General features: G+C 47.8%; 9 protein-coding genes across 9 annotated transcripts; 5 read left to right on the top strand and 4 right to left on the bottom strand.

Annotated features, from left to right (window-relative positions):
- Nucleotides 1-864: 864 nt before the first annotated feature.
- BDV38DRAFT_276850 (glutathione S-transferase family protein) lies at nucleotides 865-1,686 on the bottom strand (the record flags this gene model as incomplete). Its single annotated transcript, XM_032058342.1, has 2 exons — nucleotides 865-1,569; nucleotides 1,633-1,686. 2 exons carry the CDS (start codon nucleotides 1,684-1,686, stop codon nucleotides 865-867), a joined length of 759 nt encoding a protein of 252 aa, XP_031919838.1.
- A 787-nt stretch (nucleotides 1,687-2,473) lies between these two features.
- Nucleotides 2,474-3,974, bottom strand: BDV38DRAFT_232050 (uncharacterized protein). Its single transcript, XM_032052999.1, has 3 exons — nucleotides 3,340-3,974; nucleotides 2,955-3,262; nucleotides 2,474-2,904 (listed from the first exon to the last, which is right to left on the bottom strand). Exons 1-2 carry the CDS (start codon nucleotides 3,569-3,571, stop codon nucleotides 2,964-2,966), a joined length of 531 nt encoding a protein of 176 aa, XP_031919837.1. The 5' UTR covers nucleotides 3,572-3,974; the 3' UTR covers nucleotides 2,474-2,904; nucleotides 2,955-2,963.
- Nucleotides 3,975-7,146: 3,172 nt separating this feature from the next.
- Nucleotides 7,147-7,725, top strand: BDV38DRAFT_276848 (uncharacterized protein; the record flags this gene model as incomplete). Its single annotated transcript, XM_032058341.1, has 1 exon — nucleotides 7,147-7,725. One exon carries the CDS (start codon nucleotides 7,147-7,149, stop codon nucleotides 7,723-7,725), a length of 579 nt encoding a protein of 192 aa, XP_031919836.1.
- Nucleotides 7,726-7,753: 28 nt separating this feature from the next.
- On the top strand, nucleotides 7,754-8,633 carry BDV38DRAFT_232045 (uncharacterized protein). The gene has a single exon (XM_032052998.1). The coding sequence runs from the start codon at nucleotides 8,318-8,320 to the stop codon at nucleotides 8,564-8,566; it is 249 nt and encodes an 82-aa protein (XP_031919835.1). The 5' UTR covers nucleotides 7,754-8,317; the 3' UTR covers nucleotides 8,567-8,633.
- A 260-nt stretch (nucleotides 8,634-8,893) lies between these two features.
- Nucleotides 8,894-12,919, top strand: BDV38DRAFT_3094 (uncharacterized protein). The gene is made up of 3 exons (XM_032063149.1): nucleotides 8,894-11,152; nucleotides 11,213-11,901; nucleotides 11,955-12,919. The coding sequence occupies exons 1-3, from the start codon at nucleotides 8,985-8,987 to the stop codon at nucleotides 12,692-12,694; spliced, it is 3,597 nt and encodes a 1,198-aa protein (XP_031919834.1). The 5' UTR covers nucleotides 8,894-8,984; the 3' UTR covers nucleotides 12,695-12,919.
- Nucleotides 12,920-14,654: 1,735 nt separating this feature from the next.
- BDV38DRAFT_266920 (Zn(II)2Cys6 transcription factor) lies at nucleotides 14,655-16,373 on the top strand (the record flags this gene model as incomplete). The annotated part of the gene is made up of 4 exons (XM_032056494.1): nucleotides 14,655-14,744; nucleotides 14,827-15,636; nucleotides 15,691-15,900; nucleotides 16,137-16,373. The coding sequence occupies 4 exons, from the start codon at nucleotides 14,655-14,657 to the stop codon at nucleotides 16,371-16,373; spliced, it is 1,347 nt and encodes a 448-aa protein (XP_031919833.1).
- A 2,073-nt stretch (nucleotides 16,374-18,446) lies between these two features.
- Nucleotides 18,447-20,336, bottom strand: BDV38DRAFT_276845 (HET domain-containing protein; the record flags this gene model as incomplete). Its single annotated transcript, XM_032058340.1, has 1 exon — nucleotides 18,447-20,336. The coding sequence occupies one exon, from the start codon at nucleotides 20,334-20,336 to the stop codon at nucleotides 18,447-18,449; it is 1,890 nt and encodes a 629-aa protein (XP_031919832.1).
- A 442-nt stretch (nucleotides 20,337-20,778) lies between these two features.
- On the top strand, nucleotides 20,779-21,819 carry BDV38DRAFT_3034 (RidA family protein). Its single transcript, XM_032063140.1, has 2 exons — nucleotides 20,779-21,253; nucleotides 21,325-21,819. Exons 1-2 carry the CDS (start codon nucleotides 21,142-21,144, stop codon nucleotides 21,618-21,620), a joined length of 408 nt encoding a protein of 135 aa, XP_031919831.1. The 5' UTR covers nucleotides 20,779-21,141; the 3' UTR covers nucleotides 21,621-21,819.
- Nucleotides 21,820-22,017: 198 nt separating this feature from the next.
- On the bottom strand, nucleotides 22,018-22,377 carry BDV38DRAFT_276843 (uncharacterized protein; the record flags this gene model as incomplete). The annotated part of the gene is made up of 2 exons (XM_032058339.1): nucleotides 22,018-22,276; nucleotides 22,355-22,377. 2 exons carry the CDS (start codon nucleotides 22,375-22,377, stop codon nucleotides 22,018-22,020), a joined length of 282 nt encoding a protein of 93 aa, XP_031919830.1.
- Nucleotides 22,378-23,433: the final 1,056 nt, after the last annotated feature.

The following is a 23,433-nucleotide window of genomic DNA, read 5'->3' as shown; positions in this document are numbered from 1 at the left end:
GGACGGTATGCATAACACCAGCAATAGTCAATCGAATAGCCATCACTTTTTGAATAGAATTACCCGTCGGCTAAAGATGGCCATTTTGGAAATAAACCCTTAGGTTTACAGAAGTACTTTAATACAACCAGTATAGCTCTGCGACACAACAGCAGTCATTGAAATATAGCATCATGGGTCCGACCAGCCGATCGACAGTATCATAGGTTGCCAGCCCCTCTCATGAGCAAGGAAGAGGTCAGAGTGGTCCGTAGCCTTTAGCCATTTGGGCCGCCCATTCCTCATTCTTCTTCATTGGAGAGGACGGCAGGAAGCTGACAGGGGAACAAATGGTGGGTTACTATGGCTCGGTACATACAAGTCACTGTGAAAAGAAGAGGGCGAAAAGGGGGTTAAGGGCTTCTATGAAGATCGGCCCAACAACGACAGTCCGCTGAACGTTCTATGCGCTGTTCATTGGGTATTATCGCCCGTCGGTGTAGAGAATACAAATTCCGTCCACTTGAGATTGATTAACAGAGGGCTGATCTCCTATAAGAAAGTTATCTATATTTTACCTAGCCTACTAGGAATCCAGGACACTAATGTCAATAATAATATATATTGTTGTGGTGGCTCTATTGTGTGCGAAGCGTCGTCGCAACAAAGCTGAGTTTGACTGAACTTGAGTACGCGACCTGACAAGGTATAATATTGTTTCTTCCCTAACATAGCTCTGGTCTCTAAGCCTTTAGATAGAGCACTAATAGTCTAGGGTGACGTTAAAGCAAAAGGGATTTAATAACACCCTCATCCCAGCCCATAGTGCATCTAAAGATGCACTACCAAACAGCATTTAAGTGTCGATAAACTCGCTCATCTCCCTCATTCATCCGCACTCGGGTCTAGCAGGGGTTGGTCTGGTGGTGGTGCCACCGGCCGTTCCTGCACCATCGTCACGTCCCCAAAGGTCTTCCTGAATTCAGGTATTTCGCTAATGCCTTGTAGGTAGCGCATACAATGTGGTATCTGTTTACGCCATTCGGCATCAACTAGCATCGCCACCCCGAAATGCAGCCAAGACCCAACAAAGACATCCGCAATGGTGATCTTCTGTCCGACCAGGAATTTATTGCCCTTTTTTAGCTCTAGCTCCAACCGATCTAGGGCTTGAGCCACGGCCTTGCATTTCTTTTGGTATAACTTCTCATTAAACCGCTGAAGTGGGCGGGCGGTCATCGTGATGGGATCGCCCGATGGTATAGTGAGCTCGGTTTCGGCAAAGGATACCCACTCCATGATCTTGGCTGACGCCTCGTCAGTTGTGCCTAGGAGCTGAGAGGCCTTGCCCCCCTTACTGGCGAGGTAGGTGGCGAGGGCGAGGCCCTCCACGAGGGAGAACTTGACAACGTTGTTGCCGTCCTTGTCTTTGATGAGGTTTCCCTCAGCGTCTTTAGCAAACACTTCCAGTGTCGGGATCTTGCCCATGGGAAACTTCTGCTTAAATTCCTCTGTCCGGTTAGTGTGGAGAGGAATGAAGCCTGGGGTAAAGGGCACGTCTAGGCCTCCGAGGGCGGCGATTACTTGCGCCTGAGGAAACTAATGCTTAGCAGAGATGCTAGAAGCCAAGATATTGATGGAATAATTACTCACTCGTGCTCCCCGGGGGTTACCCGGGAAAGCATATATCTGGCCAAATTCAACCATTTTGAAAGATGGAAAGCGAGAATGCGATGCTGCAATGGGACCTGGATATAGAGATGTTCAGACACTAGTTGTTTAATTAGGGATGACCTCAGACAACCAGATAAGGGGAGTGCTCCTTGGCAATTTGCAGCTCAGATGAGTGGACACAATTCAAATTCAGTGGTCGAGGCCAGGAGCACTGAGAAGAACGGAATATCAGGATATCATGAATCGTCATCTTCGGATGTGGCTCTCTCCTAAGTATCTAAAAGCAATCTTTCGTACGCGAGTAGAATGTTACGATCTAATTCCAGGTAGTCTTAGGGTCTGTCAATACGAGCCCTAGGAGGCCTTGGGAGGCCTTGGGGGCCTTAGTGTTCTTCATCCCTTGGCGCTTCTGCTCCAGGACCAGAAATGTCGCAGAGTGAGAGCAATCATGATACTTGTTTTCATCATCTAACATTTTCCTCGATCAACGCCGTCGAGTGTTTATCATTGTTCTGAACATTCCCCATTTTCGGTCCACGCAAACTTTATCACAACGCGTGTCGCAACCAAGCCCCTTAGGGTTGCCTTAGCTGAGAACACCTAACGCATCACAAATAGAATCACTCAATGTCACCCAATAGTGTGATGCACACGAACACAGCCAAACCATAAAATATAACTTACATCTAGCGATTTGTCTTGTTAATGTGGATGTCAGCGAAATATAGGTGATTATATCAACAGCAGATGAAACTGTAATGCCATATTGGTATTACATTAGGAGACTAGATACGCGTAAAAGGCGGCTCTCCGTCCCTCACCTGGGTCCAGAATGTAGTCAGTCGTTCTCCTCTTTTCACAGATACTCGTATATGGCAAAACCTCCGTTTCGGCGCTTGACTTATGTCTGATGACGATGACGGTTAAGTTGGGTCCTGTACACCTCCATTCTCGTTGATCTCGGTGACAAGAGTGTTGGTCTATCTGATGACACCAGTGGTGATACTATCCTAGAAACTGCAAGTTTAATGCACAGCAGAGTACGATTCAATGCGGGTTCAACAATATAACGGAGCACATGATACTCTTAGTCTGAATAGATCAACTCTCTATCTTCCATATAGTAGAAGGCACTGAAATGCTTAGTTAATAGCTGGAGCTAATCCAATGTCTTCCCTCACGCCCACAGCTATTTGGAGTATCTAGAGGGAAATTGGGAAGAGAAAATATGAACAGGTAAACGGCCAGTTTCTATCTCTAGTGTTAGTTGAATAGGGAAGTAAGCATTGAGATAAACAGACTGCTCAGCCTCAAACGATCTCCACAGCTAACCATCTAAAAACAACAGTGTGTCCAACACCAACGTAACTGCCAACCTCGAAGCCGTCACGATCAACACAGGGTGGTCCATCATTGAAGAGGTACAACCAAAAGTTTTCAAAGTTTCCGGTGCCCCCGAATCGCTCGGGGGTAATCTGGACATGTGGAACGCGATCGAAGCGTTGTTGGAAGTTGATTCGAGTCGGACCTCCTCCTTTTCGTCGGGTTACAGCAGCTCTCCCGGCCTCGACGCGGCGCGCAACCCCATGCTCACTCACGTCGATGTTGGCTAGATGCATAGTCAGCTAATAGGTACCAGATTGGGAGGTTGATAGCCGTGTGAAGAAGAGAAGAGGCGCTGCCTACTCTGACTCATAGGATTAGCCGTCCCTCCTGACGGCTTACTAGTCGACTGCGCTATCACGTTTTCCAGCCGTGTACTCAGTTCCTCGACCCGACGCTCCAGGTCTTTCACTTCTCCAGAGCTATCATGCGTGCCGTTCATGCCCCCTAGCTTCGATTCTAACTCCTGGAGGCGCTGCTCGAGTGCATACAGTCTATGATTTGAGTCATCTCCATTACCTTCACCGGTGGGCATTCTGTGTTTTAAGTTAGTGTCTAATCATGGTTCGCGCGCTTATACTGCCCATCGTACCTTCCATAAACGTGATTCATGGCTGTATTTCTGGCACCTTAGAAGAGGGATTGAGCGAAACACACAATAAGTACGTAGTCTGATCAGGGTATTATTGCTCCGGAGGTTCCATGGCATCTACTTGTTACTATTTATTTTATCAGCAGATGCAGAGTCTGGCACGGATCATGTACAGCTGAGGTGCGGCTGAGGTGCCCGCGGCCCCACCCTTTGGAGTTTTCGTCCTATAATGGTGGGATGCGAAAGAGTCTTGCTGATCCCTGTGGGTTGGTTGGAATATCATTTCCTTTTTATGAATCTCATCAGCTGTATGCAAAGTATTTAATTCGTCGACTCGTGCTCAGCACAGCTGATCTCGCTAGCACCAACTGTAACTTCTCAGCCAGCCTCACTCGATTTTGTGATGTGTAGGCCTTATTGCCACGTCAGTTTTAAGTGTCTGGTGTTGTTAGGCATGCGTTCTTGCAGTTCTCTCCGCCGAATCAGTTTCTCGTAAAGTTTAAGTTCTATTACATTCTTCCACGACTCATTGCAAAGCCTCAGGTTTCTCGGTGTGTTCTAGTGGATGAGACACTAGAATGTGTATGACTTACGCGGTTGTGTTTAGAGCCCATAGGTAGGAAACCTACTTAGGTGTCTTCATGCTGATCTATCTTCCGACAGGGAGTAGCCGAGAAGAAGCGGGGTAGGTGAAGACTAAAAAGGCTTATTAATATGCAGAAAGAAGCCCTCCACAACGTGCCCTGGATACCCTGTTTTGACAAGAATTTGTATGGCATGCCGGAATATGTTTGCGAGATTCTCATGTTTCTGATGTATTATGAGAACTTGTATGGGAGCCCAAGCTGGCCACCGAAGATTGGCTAATGGAGATTGGTCTGTATTGAGTGGATATTCAATGACTCCCTGACTTTGGTGAATCCATTATCCTGCCAATGGCTCCAACGAGATACAATACATATCATTGTAGGAGCTACGGGGAGCAGCAGGCGAATATCTTGTCCTGCACTGCCCAACATTCCGTTTTGTCTAGACTATAACATGAGATAAAGCATGTTGTACTAGCAGTTGAAACCAATTAGACTTCTAGCATTAATCAACATGGCTTCTGCATAGACAAAGAGGAAAGGAACCACATAGCTATCCCCCTCAGCTCTGAAATGAAATCTGGCTAACAGAGTGTACTCGGCCTTGGTTGATTTGCTACTTAGCAGCGCAAAATTAGCATCCATTGTTACAAGGTGACTTGATTAGTTGTGTGCTTTATAAGGTTCTTCCCAAAAATATATTATTTGAAACTTGTCTAGTCTCCTCTCGTTATATAAATGACCACGAGGACCACCCGGATACCCATAATCTTTGGCAATAATACAAGGCTCTCAGCAAAAGATTTCTAATCAAGCATTTCTCTAATCACCAAATGCACGAGAAAAATTACTAGGCTGTTCATTCATCATGCAGGACTTGCGAGAAGCCGTTTCATTTCGAGAATTTAGCGAGTCAGCATATGATCGATGTCGAGTATTGAAAAGCTCAAATCGGTTGTATCAAAGGTTCGGAGACTTCCTTCGAGTCAGTGCCCATGAATGGCGACAGGACCCACGACATGACTCAGTATAGCACCAAGACTGCCGGGCAAGCGATGTATATTGTTGGGCATATCAGTGGTTGCCCTCAGTGAACGGAGTGTGGCACGGTACCACCACCGATCAAACACAATATTAATCATACTATGGTTGATGGTATGTCACATCCCCTCCCTCCAGGGGGGGCTTAACGTGGGATTGACCAATGTAGAGGAGAGCTGGGTCCATGACCCCCTGCAGTCTACCTCAATGGCCTTACAACCGTCGAGTGCCAAGATAGACTCGAGTATTCGGGCCACGCAGGCCACTAGGTAGGAATGATCAGACCTATATTCACCCTCAATTGTGCTCCTTGAATTTTAGACCTCGAACACTAGGTAATGCCAGATATCGCCAATGTGCTAATAGAATGTTCTTCCCATCTGTTCTGCAGTAGAAGCCAATCATAGAGGAAAATCCCGCATGTTTTTCCCAGGGACAGAGCGCTCGTGCCGCATTCCGCGCAGTGCTCTTAGAAACAATGCAGACTATTTCAAGATGGTCGGCTGTTGAGAGTCTGGACCTGGTTTAGAACCCTAATGGCAAATTGCACGATACTCGACATGTACTCCAGGCTGTGGTAGCAATCCCATTCCGCCCTCTCCAAGAAGGGGTGAAATCTATGATAAACGATCACTCCCGTTCGAAAACGGGAGCATGAAGCGCGGGCACCAACTGCACGATACATGAGACAGAGCGTACAGGATGTTTAGGGAAATAGCCTGTAGCGTGTCCAAAAGTAGTGACATTACAATTTATGCCCCCGAATGCAATAAGATTTGAAATGTATAGCCTCTTTCAGCTCTCTCTCTGTTTCATTCTTGTTTCCTATTTAAATTCAAATCAGATGACCACCATCATTACTTTGCGTACAAAAGAAAGTTTCAACAAGCTCAACGTTGGAAGAGATTAGCAAATTAATGTAAGGGAGAAAACTCAATTGACAATAAGCGATGGAGTTGAAAGGAGTCAAGGGGGTGACAGGGACGGAAGCGAAGAAGGTTTTTGGTGACATTGCAATAGCCTGCATTCTTTCAATAGTCTCGAACTCGGTCGCAGCCGTTCTCCCGTGCTATTGCTATTTTCCAGTTCGATGTGCAGGATTCCGAGAGTGCTGTTTGGCTTCATCTCGCGTTCAGGTTTCCCTATCGCTAATATTCAGCGCGGAATGCACTGGAATGAAGCGCTTTTGTGCGGTTTCCGTCTTCGAAGACCCCCTACATAGTCCCTATCAAATGCTGAGCTAGGGTCATAATGTGCTTCGTTGCAGAAAACAGGGCTCGTGGTGCCAACCCGGTTTCATTAATTCCAATCACATTGTCGAGCCCCGACGGACTCGCTAGTTTGCGGGCATAGTTGGGGATGGCAAGGGATAACCCTGTCCCAAAGTGCCGAAGACGTTGTCTTCCCCCACAGGGCTGGGGAAGTGGAGCACCAAACTGTTCGGAACCAAGTTGCTCAATGCACTTGTCATTTCCGATTCGATCCGTCTAACTACCGTTTCCACAGCATTCTAGTGACAGGATGTTGTCAATTGCTCCCCCTTTAGTGACAGGGGAGGCATACTGGCATTCAGGGGATGATCCAAGAATGCAGTTTTTGTGCATCCCTTGCCATCAGCAAAATTTGTATAGAAGCACGAATCTATAAAAGCCGGGATAATCTTCAGCTATCATGATCCATTCATCGACAACATCAAGTTACTTCGACAACAAGACACCAGCGACAACCTTGACCGTATTTCTCATCCACAGCCCATTCTATCTCGAGGCCATCTATTCCAAAGTGACAACACCGTCCCACACTTAGCGTACGTGCTTCCGCATCGTCAGGATCAGATTATCCTCCCCCGTCACTGCAGCTATTAACAGCTCGGTTCCTCACAGCGTCAAAATGCAATTCACCTCCTTCAAAGCTCTGGCTATCTTTGCCACTTCCCTCTTTGCATTCTCTGCAGCCGCTCGGCCCAGCTGTGAGACGGGAGCTACTTGGCCCGATCACTCTGATTGCCACAGCTTCTTCGAATGCTCTGCTGGCGGAATTCCTGCCCACAAGACTTGCGGCCCCGGAACAGCATATAACTCTAAGCTTGGGATCTGTGATTATCAGGAGAAGGTTCCGTCCTGCCGCGACCATGGTCCTGCGGGCCATGACGAGTCGCCGGAGGGCCATGCTCAGGAAGGGAAGGGTCACGGCCATGACGAGTCGTCGGAGGGCCATGGTCAGGAGGGGAAGGGTCACAGCAATGGCCAGTCCTGGGGGGGTCATGGTCAGGAAGGGAAGGGTCACGGCCATGACGAGTCGCCAGAGGGCCATGCTCAGGAAGGGAAGGGCCACGGCCATGACGAGTCGTCGGAGGGCCATGGTCAGGAGGGGAAGGGTCACGGCCATGACGAGTCGCCTGAGGGCCATGGCCAGGAGGCCAAGGGCCACGGCAATGGCCAGCAGGAGCACGGTGAAGGAAGTCATTAGTTCGTCCCTAGGGGCTGTTGACTTAGGCATAGCTTTCATGTTTTGGTATTATCTGTGTTTCACAACGGCGTTGCATCAGTTATCTATACTCGAATAAGTAATATAATACGATGGAATCTTTTTATCAAGTTTGATCCACAGATCTCACTAGGTCGTAGATTCTCAGACCAAGACCCAATTTGGGGGCCTGGTCATCACATGGTATCATCACATAAGAGCCCTAAACTAGCGACCTAGCCAGTATCTAACCTCTTAAAACTCTTGAGCGTACTTAGGAGCCGCCAAAATTCGAAACCTGCTCCGCCCTGCTGGTTTCCTTGGAGTTGGATTGGTATCCCCAGGCTCGTTTGAAGTTGGTACAACTGGGTTTATGTTTTCCCAAATCAGTAAATATGCTTGGAACCCTATTAGTGGATAAAGTCTACTGGAAACCTCATGCCAAGGAAGATAATAGCAATGTTACTCATCAACCCTGCATAACCCCACGCACAAAATAACGGCGTCGCATGTCTTGAGCTCGCGTCGCCGATCGCTGCCAAGACAATGAACATATTAAAAGCGACATTACTGAGGGTTCGGTGAAGATGAGCAAATGTATTCGGACACCCTTCGCTGTGCGAAAAAGGCTACCAAGGAAATTAGAAAGAAATATCTCTCCCATTCAGGATGGCATCTCTCTGCTAGGTACACCTTGTTACGTAGACCCCAACACATGCGACCGCGACTATCAATACTTAGCACAGGGCTTCCCGAAAATGCCTTACACCCTATAAGCGGTGAGGCCCTTGTCCAAATCCTGAAGAATCTCTCATGTACTGAGTATTGTAAAGATCCTACATGAAGCGAATGCAAGCTTGCACCAGTGTACTGTTTATAGAAGTGAACTAACTGTGTATAACTTAGGGTAGGATTTAGATCGTGACTCAATGTGGGGAAAGCTACTCACTCGTATTTTTAGCGCACCGCCACTGCCGTGAGTCACGTTCACTCATCCTGGGTCAATCTCTGGGTCTTCGACTGTTCGGTGGAGAACTCACTTCCAGACCAATTCTGCTCTTGAAAACAAAGCTTGAATGAGTTTAAATAATAACCTATTCATGAGAATATTCTCATGTCTTTATTTTTAAGAAAAACAAAGAACATCGAATTGTCCTACTGTACTTTTTGTTCAGCCGTTTGTTTTAGCCGTCTGGTTTAGCAGTTCTTTTTAGATTCGTCTTGGCATCTCTGAGCGTATTTTAGGATAATCTACGATACCCATGGCGTCTAACGAGGAAAGCCGACCTATAACCCTGACGTCATACGAAACAGCCTTATGTGTGGTTCCTCCGTCGCATTTAACCGGAGATATTGACCGTCTACGAGCTTTATATGACAAAGCACATGGAAGATGGCCACCACATGCCAATCTGATTTACCCATTCGTGGCTCCAGAGGCACTTCCCCAAGCTTCCAAATTGGTACAATCAGTTCTAAGCAACAGGAAAGAAGTTGACCCCATCCGTCTGCGGCTGGATACACCAGATTTCTTCGCCCACAAGCGCAGTAATACAGTTTATCTCACGGATAGTGGAAGCGATGGTTTGAAGGCCCTAACACAGCTGCAACGAGATATTATAGATGCTTTCGGTGATCAATCGCGGGCCTCTGGCCAGCTGCATCTCACAGTTGGTCAAAGCGAGGCAGATAATTTGGCCGAGAGGCAATTTCTGCTAGACAAAATCGGCTTGATTCCCGCCATTGAGTGGGAAGTGGAAGAACTGGTGATTTTGATCCGTGACCGATCGCAGGGGCTAGATACTGCTTCCAGCCCCATGGTAGTCTGGGGGGCTGTTTCACTGTCTGGTACACCTTCATCGAACTCTCAAGCTCTTGAATACTCCTCGCCATCCTCGTTGCCAGCTCACTCGGCGACTACGTTTCAGTTCTCGCCTGCTGAGGACGATAGCGAAGAAGGAAAATGGACTGCTATGCCAAAGTCACCTTCGCCAACAGAAGGAAAGCGGATGGAATCACCGGTAACTGTTGCGTCGTACAATGTTCTCATTGAATCCCCCCATCCGCCTCCGACGGAGAGGTATCCCCTACTCCTCCAGAACCTACTCTCCGACGCTGCAACCGCCGATGTTCTCATCCTCCAGGAGGTAGCTGACGATTTTTTGTCCTTCCTTCTCCGAGACAAGGAGATCCGCCTCCGTTACCCCTTCACAACCCATGGACCACCCGACCAGGCCGAAATCGGCCCGCTAAACAGCCTCCGAAACATTGTCGTGCTCAGCCGTTGGCAGTTCCGGTGGGAGTGGCTACCGTTCGACAAGCGGCATAAAGGCGCAGTCGTACTTCAGCTAGAGGACTTGGGAACCTTTCACGATTCGAAATTCTTCCCTCTCATTGTGACAGGTGTACACCTGAGCTGTGGTCTCATTGACAGTTCTATCATGGCGAAACGGTCCCAACTTCAAACGGTACTCAGATATCTGTCTGGGAATTACCCTAATAACCACTGGGTTGTTGCGGGAGATTTCAACATTGCGACTTCATCTTATACCATCGACACGGCATTGAAGCGGAGGTCGATCTCGGCACAAGGCGCGTCGGTGCTGGCATCTCTGGACATGATGTTGACTGAGGTCGGTCTCTCGGATTGTTACTACGCTAGTCGTGCTAGCAGTGTCGCCAATAGTGGCCTAGGGAACCCCCAGAGTAGGTTAGATCTTGGAACATTGTATGAAGGCGAGGAAGGCGCAACATATGACCCTACTGAAAATGAACACGCCGCACGAATCGCAGGACAAAGCTTTCACAATCGACCTCAAAGATATGATCGGATTCTTGTACGTGGCGAAGAATCCAAAGTTCTCTCATATAACCTGTTCGGATTTTCCAGTGGAGAGGAAAACCAGGTCGCAAGTGATCATTGGGGAGTGAGAGCGACATTGAGGTTGGATGGCCCGAGTTCTGAAGATCCGGGAAGCGAAAGGGCCTCCATCGCAATTGAAAAGGCGGCATCGAGTCTTGGAGGTGTCGATGGCTTGAAGAAATGTCTGAGAGAGCATCAGGCCTTTCCATCAGATGAGGAAATTGCACAGCGGAAGGAGGCTTTCGAGTCGATCAAACAGCTCGTCAACCAGCGTGATGCCAACCTGCCAGCTGATACTAAGGTAGATCTGTTATTCGCAGTTGTACCTGTTGGCTCATATGGCTTCGGTGTGTGGAACAGCTCGTCCGATATGGATATTCTAGTCATTGGACAAGTCAGCCCACGGACATTCTTCGCCCTGATGATTGCGAAGCTACGGCGAGCAACGGACAGCGACATTGCGCTTCTCCGAAAGGTGAAGGCAGCATCTGGAACAATGTTGGAGTTGGAGGTTCGTGGCGTACGTATTGATCTACAGTATTGCGCAGCAACCCGTGTCGTTGAAAGGTAACTCCTCCATTAGCACCTATATTCCCTCACATAGTATGATAGCTAACGCAGTAATAGCTGGCCACAAGCTTTAGAGCTCCCTGCAGGTGACTCTACCTTTGACCTCCCTATGCAATCATTGCTCAAGCTCAACTCCCTCCGCGACATGCACTATCTGCAACGAACAATCCCAGACCTAGCGTCGTTCCGTCTTGCCTATCGTTTTATCAAGCTGTGGGCCCAGCGACGCGGGATCTACTCCTCCAAGCTGGGTTATCTTGGGGGAATTCACATTACCTTGCTCCTAGGGCGTATCTGTACGCTCTCATTCCGCCAGGCCGGCAGCATCTCAACAGCAGATATCGTCACCACATTCTTCAAGCACTATGCACTATTCAACTGGGAGAAAAATGTTGTGTATGATCCCAGTTTCTATAAGTCAGCACCGCGATACTTCCGACCTCAACGGGAGCCGTTGGTGATCCTTAGCCAGCACCAACCGAAAGTCAACGTTGCCCGTGCAGCTTCGATCCCTTCAACGAGAACACTGGTACAAGAGTTCCAACGGGCTGATCAGCTCTTGTCCAGACAAGGTGTCACCTGGGAACAGTTGGCTGGGTCTGTTGAGAACTCCACCGGTGCAGACGAATTCTTTAAATCATATCGAAGCTATGCAAAGGTGAACGTTCAGTACTGGGGCGGTGCAGCGACAAAGGGCAGAATGCTGGTCGGGTGGTTGGAGTGGCGATGCGTATCGCTTCTCGTTGGTAGGTTACATCCATTGCATACGTTTTTCTCACTATGAGCTAAACATGAATAGATATTCATCGAAGATTCCCCGACATCCACGCCCGGATCTGGCCAGCTCGGTTCACAGATATGGAAGAAGTCGACGAGACTACCAAAGAATACCAAGGTTGCTATTTGATTGGCCTGGCTAGGGAAAGTACGCCAGGAGCAACCCCATTAAGCGATGCCGACCGACAATCGGCCCAGATCTCCCTCTTGGCTGTGCTGAATACCTTTGCCGAGCAAATCCGTGAAGACGAGAACTACTTCGACAGTTCTTCCAGCTGGGTTGACGTTAGCCTAGTTCAGCCATCTGCGCTCAGCGGTCTTCGGGTCGATAGTTCCAACTGGGGAAATGCGGCTTACGATGAAGACTCATTCGATGATGATGAAGATGAGATTGATCTAGAGGATGAAGAGAATGAAGAGCTAACACAGCCACGCCAACGGGCCATGCCTATCCGTGGCGCGAAGGCCGTCTGGATTCCTGAAGGGACAAAGCTACGGTCTGCTAGTGATGTTCTAAACCGACTTCGCTGGGATGCAGAATTTGATATTGAAGATTACATTGTCGGCTATGACGATCGCTTCCTTGGGGAGAGGGAAATGCCGGTGGGGCAATGGAAGGCAGATCTGACCGATGAGGCGTTTATCCCCATGCATCGGATTCTGTACTTCAAGAGGAAGAGTGATGGAGTGAAGGTTTGGGATCGAGAGACGAGGACCGATCTACTATTCGGTAGTGGTGTGTCGAGCCAGATGCAGGAATGAAAAGACGGTTCAATAGTATACTGCCGACCCGCCCTATTTTGGGGGCATTAGAAGGTATATCGTATAGTGATCTAGATGACAATGAATATCCTAAGTCAATCTCGCTTTTATATCAACATTAGCCTGAGAGGCTGGATAGTTGAAAGCATATGGTTATGTCATCGTATTTCAGAAACAACTCGAGAAGAAGATCAGTTTTCTACATCTAACATTTAAGCAGGTCCTCGAACACCCATTTGTAACTTTGAAGTCCCTTCAAAAGCTCAGCCCCATTGTATATCACGCCTGCATCCCAAGCCTCATACTCCAAAATCTCACCCTTTGTTCTAAAACTGCGGAACTCTCCTCCCAACTATTTCTATCAGGCACCAAAGCCATCTCCAACAGTCGACCTATCTACCAAACCCACAGGCCCCTACTTCTTCTACGGCACACTAACCGACCCGTGCATGGTTTCAGAGATCCTCAAATTGGACAAAGAGCCCGAGCTCCGACTGGCATTTATTCAAGGTTACGAATGTAAGATGTGGGGCCAATACCCGGCCTTAGTGGACGCCTTTAGTGATACCGTTGTTGAAGGTGCCGTATACTATGTCCAAACTGCGGAGGATGGAGAAAGGCTTGCTGCGTATGAAACCAATAGTTACCGCATAGAGTCCTGTGTGATCAGATACACGGATGGCAAGGAACCGGCAGAGGATCTAGGGTATACTTTCAGGTTTGTGGGGAACCCGAATGATTTGCATGGAAGATTTGAGTTGAGGGCTTGGTTGAAGTCGATGGGGAGGGAGGCGGCGGTGGAGAAGTTGGATGCTAAGATGTGTTCATAATCTATCTAGACGTCATTATTGAACGGTCAAACTGCACAAAATATAATAAGTGACTTTCCTCTATTTGAGAGAATGGTTTAACCATCTGTAATATTCATACCTTTCCAGGCAACACCGTTAATATTTATTTACAGTCATACGTATTTCAGACTGTGTGTAGCTAGAACAGGGGCCATAGAGTATCAATACCTAGCAAGACAATTTTGGCACTTAATATAGATTATCTATATTGCTTTCTGCACCATTGAAAATGCCATAGACTGTTAGACATCAACTTGTGTATCAGATTCACGATTATTTAGTAGGTTGCTGCAAATGTAGTTCATGTTGATACTGATTCCGTCCACATAGTTCAGCCTTGTATACCTCATTTTCGGCATTGACATCAGTCTATGGCTATGCTAATAGATGCCGATTATACTGAAAGTCTTCTGAGAGTCGGAGGACGAATTTCAAAGGGAGGGAGAGGTAAGTAACCCAAGACAGGTTCATACAGGAAGGTTGACACGGACACTGAAACCCCCGGTTGATAGCGGACCAAAGTAAGTAGGATTATTGCTTATCAATACCGCATCTCAAAGCCAAAATGTCTTCTGGAAGTTTTCTTATATCCTTGTGACTATCCAGTGCAAAGTTAATTTACACAACACGGTTTGAATACCCGACCTATCTGGAGGCTGCACAAGAGCTCCTACCAGTTAGAAGCCGTCTCTGCGGATCCTATCCAAAGAGCTGCGACGGTCTAGATCGTTTATTCAACCGGAAACGGAAGTGTGGCTCTGAACTTAATTTGGTGACCAAGTAGACAAGGTCTTGATCGAATTCAAGGATTTTGTTTGGGACGACATACTCACTGTGTCATTTGTGAAGCCCTAACCTCTAGGACCCAATGAACTGAATGCCTTACAGAATACCCCCTTTTAATGCCCACTAGATATATGCCTACCAGCAATCCATAAAATCCTCCGAAAAATTCCCGTAGAAGGCAAAAACCTTCCATAAGCTGTGACCAAAGAGACAGATCCATAGATCCTCCGGTGGATCCACAACCGCCAAGACCTGACGTCTTACCGTCCCACTGAAGATCCCCAGGCATTTGACCCGAACTTTCTACATGTCACCTCATCACCATGTCCTCCGACTCGCGTAGAAATGCAAGTAGACAGCGCGGTAAATACACCACTAGAGCATGTGAAGAATGTCGACGGCGCCGAGCGAAGGTTAGTCAAGTGGCTATATGATCAACAAGTGGGCGAGGGTTCAATCGACACGGGCGATTGTATTACTAACGAAAACTATCAGTGCGATGGAAACAAACCGTCCTGCTCCAGATGCTCGCAATGGCGCGCTCTCTGTCGGTATTCTGTCGCGGAGGATGGTCGGAGACCAGCATCCAAGACATACGTGCTTCTCCTGCGGCAGAGGATAGAATCGCTAGAAAGACTGCTGGAACGACATGGAATTGATGCGAGGGAATCCCAGGTACCCGAACAACTGCCATTAGATAAGAAGGCCGGCACGAACGGCACTATACGACATGACGACACTTCTTCGGATATGGATAGCCTGGCCGAAAATTTCAAGGGCAGGCTGGCTCTGGACGAATCGCTGAATTTCGACCAAGATGGCGAGATGAGGTATTTCGGGCCGACGAGTGGTCGACTTCAGTTTCAGGGTACTTCCAGTAATCGTGTCAGCATTGATGGCTCTGCTTTTTCGGTCTCTCCGCCGGATCAAGTGTCGGATAGCTACGGGTATATCGACCCTATTGACCCGATCACGGCAGGGATGGGAGTTCCGAAGGACGTTCAGGACCATCTGATTGATCTGTACTTCAAGTGGGAGCAGCCGTGGTATGCTGTGATCGATGAGGAGCTCTTTAGGGAAAGTATGAATAATGGTGGCCGATACTGGACTCCCCTACTACATAATTGCATCCTTGCTTTAGGGTCGCGGTATTCCGATCGTGTCGATGTACGATCGGATCCAGATGATCCAAATACAGCAGGGAAGGCATTCCTCGAAGAAGCGAAAACCCAGCTCCACAGGGAGACGGAAAGGCCCAGCCTAACCACTATCCAAGCACTAGGCCTGATTGGGATGGTGTATATTGTAAGATAACGTTGCCTGTGTTTGTCATCTATTAGTACATGCTAATGATAACAGGCGATGGGGGCTGACGCCGCTGGCTGGCTGCACCATGGGATGGCGAACCGACTGAGTCTCGACATGGGCTTGAATCTGGACCCGGCTGGATTTGAAGAGACGAATGCAATGACCCCACGGGAGATTCAACTCAGGAGACAGATTTACTGGACCTTGTACTGTCATGATAAGCTGTCCTCCAGTTATACGGGACGGATTTGCTCCATGCTTGTGAGTTCGACTGGTCTGTAGATGGCACAGTATTCTGACAGATGTAGGACTCTCAAGGAGCTGTCAAAGTACCGGATGACGATCCTCTATCCAATATGGAGATGAGTCCCGCTCAGAACGCATTCAGACCACTACAGCGAGCCATGATTAGCGTCTGCCGAATACAGGAGAGAATCACTTTATCACTGTAACAAAATACCCAACACTCACCTCTATGCGTCAGCTAACGGTTTCAGATGGGCACCCAAACCCCTCCTCAAGGAGCACCAACGACCGGCCTTCCTCAAGTCCTGTCTCCTAGACCTAAGGTCCTGGTTCTACGACCTCCCCACAGAGTTAAGAATCGACCGTGCCAACGACATCCCCCAAGCCTACACACTCCACATGGTGTACCACACGGCACGCATCCTCCTAGCAAAACCATTCATCATGAGAGAAACCCCACCCTCAAAGCCCAAAAACGAAACCACTGACCTGGCTCACTCAATCTGTCGCGAATCCGCCCGTTCCATCTGCCTCGTCGCTCAGAAATACCGACACACCTTCGGGGGATACCACCTGAGCCCAATCACAGCAACTCACTGCACATTATCCGCAGCGTTGGTCCTCCTCGATGAAACCGAGAATCTAAACGCCCCCTCACATAAGAACAAACTGGCCCTGTGTTTAACAGTGTTGGACGAGCTATCTAAATCGTGGTATCCGGCAAGCCATATCGGACATAATCTCAGGAAGCTTTGTCAGTCTGCCATCTCAGATGTCACATTTTCTTTAGAGAAGGGGCTATATCCTTTCGAAACAAACCCCAGCCCGCCACTCGACCTAGGCGTCGAGCTCCCGAATATCATCGACGAGATCGAATCAAACCCAAGTGTCAACCCGGGCAACGCACTCGCCAATCAATTAGAACTGTCAGTCCCGATGGAATCACTACCCGTCGATTACGGGTTCTTCGATATCCTCAATCAAATTAATTGGGAGAGGATGTGGTAGTGCTGTTACTGTACATCTGAACAATCTACCAACCATAAACCTAGAAGAAGGGGTCAATGATAACACCCAAGTATCAACCATAAAAAGTCCCACCTGAAACACACATAACAACATGAAACAACAACCCAACATTGATTTGTCAGTCCGTGTATCTCCATCTCTCGATAAAGTTATCTCCCCTCGGGCTATGACCTCATCAGCTTTTCGCGATCCGTCGCAGTATCTGCCCAGTCCACAGACACACTCAAGAGTCCGTGACTATGCTTCCAGATGTCATGAATGGCCGTGTTATCGCGCTTATCATTGTTGGCCTTACCAACTATATAAGAGATGGGAAATAAGTATGACGGCGAACCGAACGTATACCGAATGACTATATCACTTAAGTTGAACCCTGCTCCTTTTGGGTTTCGACGATGAAGTCTACTAAATCTTCCGCCTTGTCGCAAATTACCTCTGTCGTTAGTAATCGGGAGTGTCCTGGGTATTGGTCCCGATATTCGGATCTTGGAGAATGTTCTTTATGTATTTGTCCCATGTTGATAGACACACTGTAATAATTCTCAATGCTGGGAAGCTGTGTTAGCTTAAAGAAGGGGGCAAATATTTTATTAAAGGATACTACAGTACTATTAGACATTAAGAAGATAGTACTGAAACTCTTCTCTATAGTTGTATACCCTGTGTAGTCTATATCTGTGATTGTAGGTGGAAGTTTAATTGATTCTGCAACGATGTGCTTTAAGCTTGAGTTGTTAATACAAAGGCATAAGAAGCCTCCGACTTAAGTTCAAAGATGGCGACAAGTTGGATGTGAGTAGGGCAGGCAATGACCCTCCCGACAGTGCCTATGATTTCGAACACGGCGAGAAAGTCACCGAGATGAACGTCTGGGGCCACACCGACCCGGTCAGCGAGATTCCAAATGGCTTCGTTACCGGAATTGAGTTCAAAAACTACTCGGATCAACGTGCCACAAATGCTCGGAGTGCCAGCAGGGGAGCGCTATCGTTAAGGATTAGGAAATGGTCGCCTTGTTGGTTTCCAGGGACGTGCTGGCTATAGGGTTGATGCCATTGGTGCCATATACGACGATTAATAGGTGAGTCTTGAGGATGTCATCATATTTAATTCGCAATTGGTAACAGAAGGCTCAGGTTTCAAAGACGTTTGGTGTTTCGGTGTAAACGTACTTTCTACGTCTCGTTTTGATTACTTAGTGCTTTTTAAAGTGATCAAAATAACTGGGATCATTGCTCCTTTGTATTTGCCTGCTGTGGGCGCCTTGGTATGGCTTTTTCCCACTGATGGGTTTGCCCATATCTTGATGCGAATGCAAAGGCCGGTATACCTGATGCATTGGTTAATGTCCATTATATAGGATGGTATAAGATAATACAAGATATATGCTGTGAACCATGACTCGTCGATCTTGAACACTAGAGATTGTTATCTACCGACTTCTGCGTTTTCTTCGAGTACTGCAGATTTGCCGCCGCATCCCATCGCGTTATGATATTAGTTCTCTCAATCACAGACCAACCTCCCAGCCCTTATATGATGTGAAACTCCTCATGAGACTGATCCTTCACCATGGTGTAGAGAGGACTTTCGAGTGAGCTTGATGTCTCTGCAAGACCGTCAACGTACGTCTGACCAACTAGTTTGTACCACGCTTGCTTATGACCTGTGTCTAGTTGCCTTCTCAACACTAGCGGCTGCTCTGCCGTATTAGCAACCACCACGATATCCTCGTCTTCGATAGTCACAGGGCAAATGCCGAATCCCTGAGCCGCCTTAGTGACAAGGAGGAAGACGGATTGATTGCAATTTGCACTCAATACTTTTCGTAGCTTTGACTGGAATTTATCATTTCCAGCCGCATCAGTTTCATTCGATTGGCCCTGGACCTGAGTATTCTTGTACGTGTGAGCTAGGTTTTGTATTGCCTCCATCGCATCTTCGATTGTAAAGGTGTCGTCTTGGGGGAAATGGCACAGACATGCTTCAACAAATCTCGCACGTACTGTCAATGGATCCCAGATCGTGCGCCACGCTTCCAACATTTCGACGACTTGCATGATGTCTGCGACCACCTTTCGCAAATCTGAGCCAAAGCGGAAGATAGGTTTGCAGTGCCCTACAGTGCGTCCCCACAGATGAAGAGTTTTGTAATCCTCAGATACATGTGGAAAGTACTCCACAGCGGGAGTCCACAGAGACTCCTTTATATTTCGGGAGATGTAATGTGACGATAGCCCTTTCACCCGCGTGCATGGCGTTGTATAATCAGGGACCCATGAAGGAATCGTGTCATCGAGCAGATGATTGTCGCGGACGGCAAAGAGGTTGAAAATGCATGCTCTGGTTTCTTTTCGAATGATGAACTCTGTTGTCTCAACCAGGACCTGCTCCAAAGGCTTGTTGTAGTCTGGCGGATATGCCTCCTGAGCAGAGGGGACGAGGGCATACAGAGCGTACACTCTATCCCGCGGATTGCCACATTGGCGATGGTACGCTAGATATATGAGGGAAGCCAGGCCCTTATACGCAGGCGCGTCTCGATCCCGCACGATATCGAAGTAGGCGAAGCGCTCCATTATACGAGCAAATTCTCCATCATCTATAGCACTGAGCCGCTGTACTTCCAAACAGTGCTGTTTCGTCTTTTCATCTTGATCAGGGCTAGGCTTATTCTTTCTTTCTATCTCGACGGGGTCCTGTCCCAACCGATCCATAGCGGCAAAGGGCGTTAGGACAGCTCCATCCCATGTGGTACCCATAATGGCAGACGCCTTAAAAGTAAATGCACCGCACATGCAAATCGGCTCGCGCTCGGGCAACTGGTATTCCTGAAAGGTCCACATCCGAGTCCAGTATGGAAGGAGAATAAAATGTCGCAAGCCAATGAACGTTTTCAGAATGGCAATTTCTTTTTCCCGTCTAGCTTCAACAGACCATAATTCTTTCAGTTCGAGCTTCCGCCAAAATAGAGTTCGCTTAGTGGCCCGCTTATGGATGTATCGCTCACACCACGACACGGCCATCTCTATCTCGGGAGAGTATTCGCCCAGGATTGAGACCACCCGGATTGCAGTCATATATATAGAGCCCATCAGAGGAACCTGCTTGTTCTTCTCGGGGACGTCTTCCTGGTTGATGCAGATGTAGTCGATCCACATGACGCGTTCATCGGTGGGTTGGCGTAAATGGCGAAGGGCTGATCCTAAGTTGGGTGTGACCTCAAACGATTGTTTATCAAGACGGATCGTCTCGAAGGTGTCGATGCTTCCCCAAACATATGAAAGAGCCTCAAACTTCGGTCGCTGTCGAAGCGACACCACTTCAAGTGAACATTCTATAATTGCCTTCGAGTTTTTATTTGGGTAGATCGTGACCAGTCGAATTTCTTGGTCGTTAAGCGGGGTATAGTTGAAGGTCATTTTGATGATCCTTCTCTGGCTGGGGTGTTGGTTGATTGCCAGAGAACTTGATGGTGGGAATTCAAGTGTGAAATAGCTTCTGTGCCACGGGGCCTGTGAGTATCTAGGACGAATTTGACTTAGTCACTTGGCGCAGAACTGGAATACGAGCTGCCTCTGCCACTATTATATAGATCTTTGACTGCGCGTATATCAAACGCTTACGTAGGTAAGGTGAAATTCGACTATTGGCTTCCTGAGCGCTAAGTGTCACGATAGCCCGAACAGAACCAGTCTCGACTTTGTTTCCAACGCAGCGATGGGTAGGAACAACTGTAACATTCCTTTCCAACACTGTTTCCTTCACGCTTCACCCCCAAGTGCTCAACTAATATTTTCTTAACCGTACATTAGGCCTGGTAAAGACATAGACCGGCCCTAGGGCTGCAAGACCACCTCAGTCCCGACGCATCGATTGCAGACAAAACAAATTGGTAGGATCTACTCGTCGTTTGATCGAGAGTAATCGATCGCAGTTCTTTCCCCAGAAAAGACTGTGCCACTTAGGCTCATACCTGATCAACCTCCTGTAAGTCAAGTTTACCCTTTGGAAATTAGACGGAATTAAAACCCTCACGGGTTGGCCTCGTTCATATTCCTCCCTCCGTGCCGACCATATCTGTAACTACGGTGCTGACTAATTTCCACCATCTGCTGTCGCTTTTCATGCGGAAGATATATTCCGCACCGCAGAGCCTATATAAACCCGGTCCAGAACCACTTCAAACTTAATTCCAAACTCCCAGAGAATAAATACCGAACCAAAATGTCCCACCTAACTTACTACAACTACCCCGGCGTCGGCGAACGCAACCGCCAAAATTTCAAATACAGCCAAGCCGTCCGCATCAGCGACCGCATCGAATGCTCCGGTCAAGGTTCGCCCTCTCCCCCCTAGGTACATCCCAAATAGTCTAATCGCACTAACATGAGATGCAATAATGACAAGGTGGCTGGGACCCCAACACAGGTGAATTCTACAAAGAAATCAACGCGCAGATCGACCAGGCGTTCGCGAACGTGGATCTGGCGCTCAAGACGGCCGGCGGAAAGGGCTGGCCGCAGGTGTATCGGGTGAATTCGTATCATGTGCCAATCAATGATGAGGCGTTGGAGGCTATGGTGAGGAATTTTAGAAAGTGGATGCCGGATCATGAGCCGTTATGGACTTGTGTGGGGGTTACGAGGTTGGGGGAGGATGATATGAGGGTTGAGATTGAGGTTGTTGCGCATGACCCTAAGTAGAGTGGGTGGTTGGATTGATGAATTTATGATTTTTCTTTGGCTTTCTAGTCTTTCTTAATCTTTTGGGGAGGGATTTGGGCTGGCATATCCTCTGACTAACCTCCCAGATCTCCAGGGACCCTCGTCTATCTTTTATGAGTATATTGACACCAGTAGCTAGTATCTGGACAAAGGAAAGACAATACGGTGCATGTATTACCGCAGAGCACACCGTAGACACATAATGATGAAGAAATAAATTCGTCGTCGTTCAAGAACCAGTCTAATATTTCACCATCCCATCCCATCCCAAATCCGTCTAAAACCAACCCAAACCAACGCCTTCTCCGTACACCACCTCAACACGAAGTATATAGCCTCTATAGCCCCGTCCCAACACACCATACAAGAAAGTTCCCTATGACCGCTTCCGTTCCAGACCCAAAATATCCTCCACCCCCTGAATAACATCCCCAATACGTCTCCGGTGACCCTCCCTATCCTTCATGCGCTCGGTGGCATAATATGGCTCCATCCAGGACGGACTCTCCCGATACCGGGAGATGTTGTCCAGTTGGGCATAATCCCGTGTAGTCTGATATGAGGTATTCGAGGACTCGGTGTTAGGGGTCGACCCCGTAACTATTGTGGTAGCGGTTGTGGGGTTTGATTTAGTTCTGGTAGACGAACAGGCTATTAGTACCAGAGTAGAATACACAGGACAAATCTTGGAAGTAGGGTGAATGTTCACGCACGAAGAAGACGTCGTCTTTGACATTTCTCTCTCTCTTTCTCTCTCGCTTTGTCTCTCCCTATCTTCAATAGGAAACAAAATGGCCCAAATTGTAACACCAAACTCAAAATCCTAATCTGACGTCAATGTCCTACAACGGAAAACATCTGGGTCTAAAATAACCCATTTATATGCTACAACACTACATAGAACGACACAAAACATCTCAGCTCCGAAAAAAGCAAAATCTACAAAGGATTCGCTCTTCCAAATCACAAGGAATAGCCCGAGTAAGGATCGGTCACCACCCCCGATCACTATCACATCCAATCCAGACACTTCCGGGACACACCGTCAAGAGACAAAAAAAGTGCAAATCATACAATGTCACTAACTAACAAATCCCAGTCACAGTCAAGGTACCCGACACGACCAGGCCAAGTGTAAACACGAGAAACCATCGGCCGAAAGCTGTCCGACGATCTATTCGATTCCCCGTATCGGTGTCAGCAAGATGGATAGGTACATACACACCACGTAATGTACCATGTACCTAAAGTAAAGTAAGGCAGACACCTCAATGACTCAATGTCCTCTATAAAGGGAATGTGCGCGAATGTATGTAAGAACAGTCTGAATCACAATAGATCATGTCATATACCCACTCGACCCTGCATGGACTGGACGGAGCGCAAATGTGTCATTTCCGAGGCGCAACCGTGTCGTTGTGAGCCAGCGAAATAGAAAAATGTGATTATCAGACTTTTTTTTTTTTTTTCTTTTAATCTTAAAAATAATATGAGTTGTAAATGCCAATAAAAAGGCGGAAGGAATCAAACAAGGCGACGGACCCGCTTGTTCTAGACCGGATGAATGGAGTTCGTTTTAGCTTAGCGGGTGCCTTATGGATATTGTCGGAGATTTTCTTCTGACGTCGGTCTAGAACTTCTGCAAACTGGATGGATTGTCTTCCCTGGTGGTTGCCGGGTGGGTAGGGAGAGATGGGAGGGGAGGGGCTAGGTTTGGTTTGGGTAGGAGGTGGATGGTTGATCCGTCTATCCTGTTACCGGACTAAGTGGTCCCCTTGAGGGACCACTCGTT

The sequence above is a fragment of the Aspergillus pseudotamarii genome (genome assembly GCF_009193445.1).
Source record: "Aspergillus pseudotamarii strain CBS 117625 unplaced genomic scaffold BDV38scaffold_1, whole genome shotgun sequence".
Classification (NCBI taxonomy): Eukaryota; Fungi; Ascomycota; class Eurotiomycetes; order Eurotiales; family Aspergillaceae; genus Aspergillus; species Aspergillus pseudotamarii.
Note: the sequence above shows the minus strand (reverse complement) of the source record. Positions and strands in the feature narration are given on the sequence as shown.

Coding starts and splice junctions, on each gene's coding strand:
- BDV38DRAFT_3094 (XM_032063149.1), top strand. CDS start 8,985: ATGGCGTCTAACGAGGAAAGCCGACCTATAACCCTGACGTCATACGAA. Junction 11,153..11,212: donor GCAACCCGTGTCGTTGAAAG/GTAACTCCTCCA, acceptor ACGCAGTAATAG/CTGGCCACAAGCTTTAGAGC. Junction 11,902..11,954: donor ATGCGTATCGCTTCTCGTTG/GTAGGTTACATC, acceptor AAACATGAATAG/ATATTCATCGAAGATTCCCC.
- BDV38DRAFT_232045 (XM_032052998.1), top strand. CDS start 8,318: ATGTATTCGGACACCCTTCGCTGTGCGAAAAAGGCTACCAAGGAAATT.
- BDV38DRAFT_232050 (XM_032052999.1), bottom strand. CDS start 3,571: ATGCCCACCGGTGAAGGTAATGGAGATGACTCAAATCATAGACTGTAT. Junction 3,263..3,339: donor GGCTAATCCTATGAGTCAGA/GTAGGCAGCGCC, acceptor CTATGCATCTAG/CCAACATCGACGTGAGTGAG.
- BDV38DRAFT_3034 (XM_032063140.1), top strand. CDS start 21,142: ATGTCCCACCTAACTTACTACAACTACCCCGGCGTCGGCGAACGCAAC. Junction 21,254..21,324: donor CATCGAATGCTCCGGTCAAG/GTTCGCCCTCTC, acceptor AATAATGACAAG/GTGGCTGGGACCCCAACACA.